This window comes from Ovis canadensis, chromosome 3 (genome assembly GCF_042477335.2).
Source record: "Ovis canadensis isolate MfBH-ARS-UI-01 breed Bighorn chromosome 3, ARS-UI_OviCan_v2, whole genome shotgun sequence".
Lineage (NCBI taxonomy): Eukaryota > Metazoa > Chordata > Mammalia > Artiodactyla > Bovidae > Ovis > Ovis canadensis.
In genome coordinates, this window is record NC_091247.1 from 216,845,363 (window position 1) to 216,849,068 (window position 3,706).

The 3,706-nt window shown below is 60.7% G+C and overlaps 1 protein-coding gene across 1 annotated transcript; it reads right to left on the reverse strand.

Annotated features, from left to right (window-relative positions):
• Positions 1 to 360: 360 nt before the first annotated feature.
• KCNA5 (potassium voltage-gated channel subfamily A member 5) lies at positions 361 to 3,706 on the reverse strand. The gene has a single exon (XM_069581458.1). The coding sequence runs from the start codon at positions 3,028 to 3,030 to the stop codon at positions 1,234 to 1,236; it is 1,797 nt and encodes a 598-aa protein (XP_069437559.1). The 5' UTR covers positions 3,031 to 3,706; the 3' UTR covers positions 361 to 1,233.

A 3,706-nucleotide genomic window follows, 5' to 3' on the forward strand; every position in this document is an offset into this window, starting at 1 on the left:
CAGGAGAGCCAGGCTTGTTTCTCAGAGCTGAGAATCATGTTAAGTAGGGCTTAAAACCTGCAGACAAAGGCTGGGAAACCCAGCCCCAGGAGACGGCAGCAGGGCTTCGGGCAGGAGGGAGGAGGGGAGGATCTGGTCATCGTTTGCCTTTTAACTCCATCCACACACCACGCTGACGGCTGGGTCTAATGCCATCCGGGAGTGTCTGTGTTCTAACCACCTGAGACAAACAGAATCTACCCCTTTGTTTCCAAGGCACAGAGGGGGCCCAGCAAAGAGACGTCAATGATCAAACCATGAGCTTTCCAAGCCCTCCTCCACCCCAGTCAAGTTTGCTCTGACTCCAGAACCATACACAGTGAGGGACAGACTATTTTATTTTTTTTAATTTCCAAAGATACATCAGCTGTAGAAAAACTAACACTTGCCTTAATCGAGTTACATTTTATTTCCTGGGATAAAAATTCAAAAGGATGAATTTTCAGAGGTCTTCCTCCTACATCATTAAAATGCTTTTTGAAGAAAGTTACAAGAATTGTTTAAGGCGCACAGAAAAAAGTTAGACTTGCCTTTCTTCCAGAGCATTGCCTGCCTTAGACACGAAGCACAGACACGACATCTCAGGAAAGAGAGAGGCTTACTGACACAGGACCTAGAACGGCCGGACCAGGGTCTCCGGCTGTAATGTAAGTTTCGCAGGGGAACATCATCTCTTCCATAAATACAACATATGTCTTGAAAATATATCCAAAATATCTCCATCTGAACTGCGGTACAAAAATCCACTCTCCAGCCATAAAAAATAATATTTCCCCTTATACACAAATATAATCATCTGTAAAGCAAATCTGGAGCACAGGGATGTGAGGAGGGGTTTTACAAAATCCCTGGAGATCTGGGCTATTTAAAGTCATTTTTGTTTGGGTTGTCCCTCTGCTGGATGTAGGAAACTGGCTACAAAGACGTCCATCTCACAGCGCTCACCATTTCAACAGCTCCTGCGTCATGGAATGTGGTAGTTTTTAAAAATAGGCGACCCTTGGGGTCATGGAAAGAAGAGGAAAAATGAGGGGATCAAGGTGGACGGGGAGGCAGGAGGGGAGCAGTGAGAGAAGAGGGGCAGACCCAGGTACCAGGGTGGGCTTGAAATACTCTGTGGTGTCAAGTAGATCCCCAGGGTCAGAAGGCCTCTGCTGTCCCCAGCCCATGGCTAGCTGTCAGCCTGGGACCCCCTTACAAATCTGTCTCCCGGCTTGTGTCCAGGCAGAGGGCATACAGCGATCTCCGCAAATCCACATTGCTCTTGGCCTTGAGGTTACACTTCTCCAGGGAGCAACTGCCCCTTCGAGAGCCATCCGCATTTTCCAAGGACCCTGCCACCTTGCAGAGGGACCCCTTGCTCCAGCTAGCCTTTCGCTGGCCTCCGCCGGCCGGTCCGGTCCCCTGGCTCTGTCCGCCCTGTTCTTCCTTAAGGGCTGCCTGCTCCTCGTGGTCCGTCTCCCGGTGGTAGAAGTAGTTGAAGTTGGAGACGATGACCGGCACGGGCAGGGCGATGGTGAGGACCCCGGCGATGGCACACAGGGAGCCCACGATCTTGCCCCCCACGGTGACGGGCCTCATGTCCCCATAGCCCACTGTAGTCATGGTGACCACCGCCCACCAGAAGGCATCCGGGATGCTGGAGAAATGGGTCTCCTGGTTGTCGGCCTCTGCGAAGTAGACGGCGCTGGAGAAGAGGATGACCCCGATGAAGAGAAAGAAGATGAGCAGGCCCAGCTCCCGCATGGAGGCCTGCAGCGTCTTGCCCAGGATCTGCAGCCCCTTGGAGTGGCGGGACAGCTTGAAGATGCGGAACACGCGCACCAGGCGGATCACTCTGAGGATGGCCAGGGACATGGCCTGCTGCCCGTTCTGGCCGCCCCCGCCCCCCGGCTGCTGCTGCTCCACCAGCTCGGTGCCCAGCGTGATGAAGTAGGGGAAGATGGCCACCACGTCGATGATGTTCATGATGTTCCGAGAGAACTCGGCCTTGCTGGGGCAGGCGAAGAAGCGCACCAGCAGCTCAAAGGTGAACCAGATGACGCAAGTGGTTTCCACGATGAAGAAGGGGTCAGCGAGGGTCCTGGGCAGGAGCGGTGCCACCGTGGGGCCGGAAGGGGGCGCTGCGGCCCCGCTGCCGTTGGGCCCCTTGTGGGGTCCCGGGGGCTGGTGGGGGCCCGGGGGGTGGCGCAGCAGCTCGCGCTCGTCCCGGAACTCGGGCAGCGTCTCCAAGCAGAAGGTGATGATGGAGATGAGGATGACTAGGACCGAGACGATGGCGATGGCCCGTGCGGAGCCCGAGCTCTCCGGGTACTCGAAAATCAGCCACACCTGGCGCTGGAACTCGTTGCGGGGCAGGGGCTTCTCCTCCTCCTTGATGAAGCCCTCGTCCTCCCGGAAGCGCTCCATGGCCTCGTCCCCCAGCTGGTAGAAGCGGATCTCGTCTGCGAACACGTCCAGGGAGACGTTGACCGGCCTGCGCAGCCGGCCCCCCGACTGGTAGTAGTAGAGGATGCCGTCGAAGCTGGGCCGGTTGCGGTCGAAGAAGTACTCGTTCCTCAGCGGGTCGAAGTAGCGCAGGCGCTTGGCCGGGTCCCCCAGGAGCGTGTTGGGGAACTGCGCCAGGGTGCCCAGCTGCGTCTCGAAGCGCAGCCCCGAGATGTTGATGAGGACGCGCTGGTGATGCAGGGACCCCGGGCCCAGCACCTGGCCCCCCGCCACGCCCAGGGCGGGGTCGCCTTCCCCCTCCTCTTCCTCCGGAGGCCGCGGGCTAGCCCGGGGCAGCTCCTGGCGCGGCGGTGGCGCCGGCCGGCCTCCCGGGTCCGCGCCCCTCTCCGCGCCGCTGCGCCTCCTGGGCGCCGGCTGCTTGGGTCCATCGCTGAGCGCGGCCGTCGCGGGACAGCGGAGCTGACCCGCCGTGGTCCGGGCCTCCTCTTCTCCCCTGACGGTCATGGCACCGCCGTTCTCCAGGGGCACCAGGGCGATCTCCATGCCCCGGGGGCGGGGGGCATGCTGCGCCCCTGCGGACCGGTTCCCGCGCCCCCCTCACCCCGCAGGGCGCCCCGCGCCGGACTCCTCTCCCGCCGGCGGCCGGCCCCGCTGTGGGGCGGGCTGGGTGGCTGGCGCGGCCCCCTCACTGGGTCCTGACGTCAAGAAGCCGCTGCCCTGCGCTCTGCCTCGCTCGGCTCTGGCAGCCCGTTACCAAGCAGCCAAAAGCCGCCTTCCAGCCGAGGCAACCTCCAGCCGCAGGCCCGGCCTCCACCCCGCGTGGCTCCCCGCCTCCCCCTGCCCTCCCCTCCTCCTCCCGCCTCTCCTCGGGGCCCTGAGGCCGCAAGTGTCTCCCTGAGGGCGCAGCTGGGGCCCCCGGGCGAGGGCGGGAGGAGCTGAGCTGGGCGCAGCCTGGGAGGGGAGGGGAGAGGATGGAGGAACAGGTTGTACCGAGAGCGCTGCACCCAACTCCCAGGGCGGCCAGATGAGAATAGTTCTGGATTTCAGTTCACCTGGGAACCCGCTGATTGCCGAGTGGACTCTCAGGAAATGAATCCTCCTGTGTTGGAGAGATGCGACGTCAGGATGAGCCGGGGTCCGAGAGAAGGCGGTCCTTTGGAGGAATAACGGTTCTCTCTTCTTTGGGAAAAATTACAAACAGGAGGATGAGAGGCGGAGC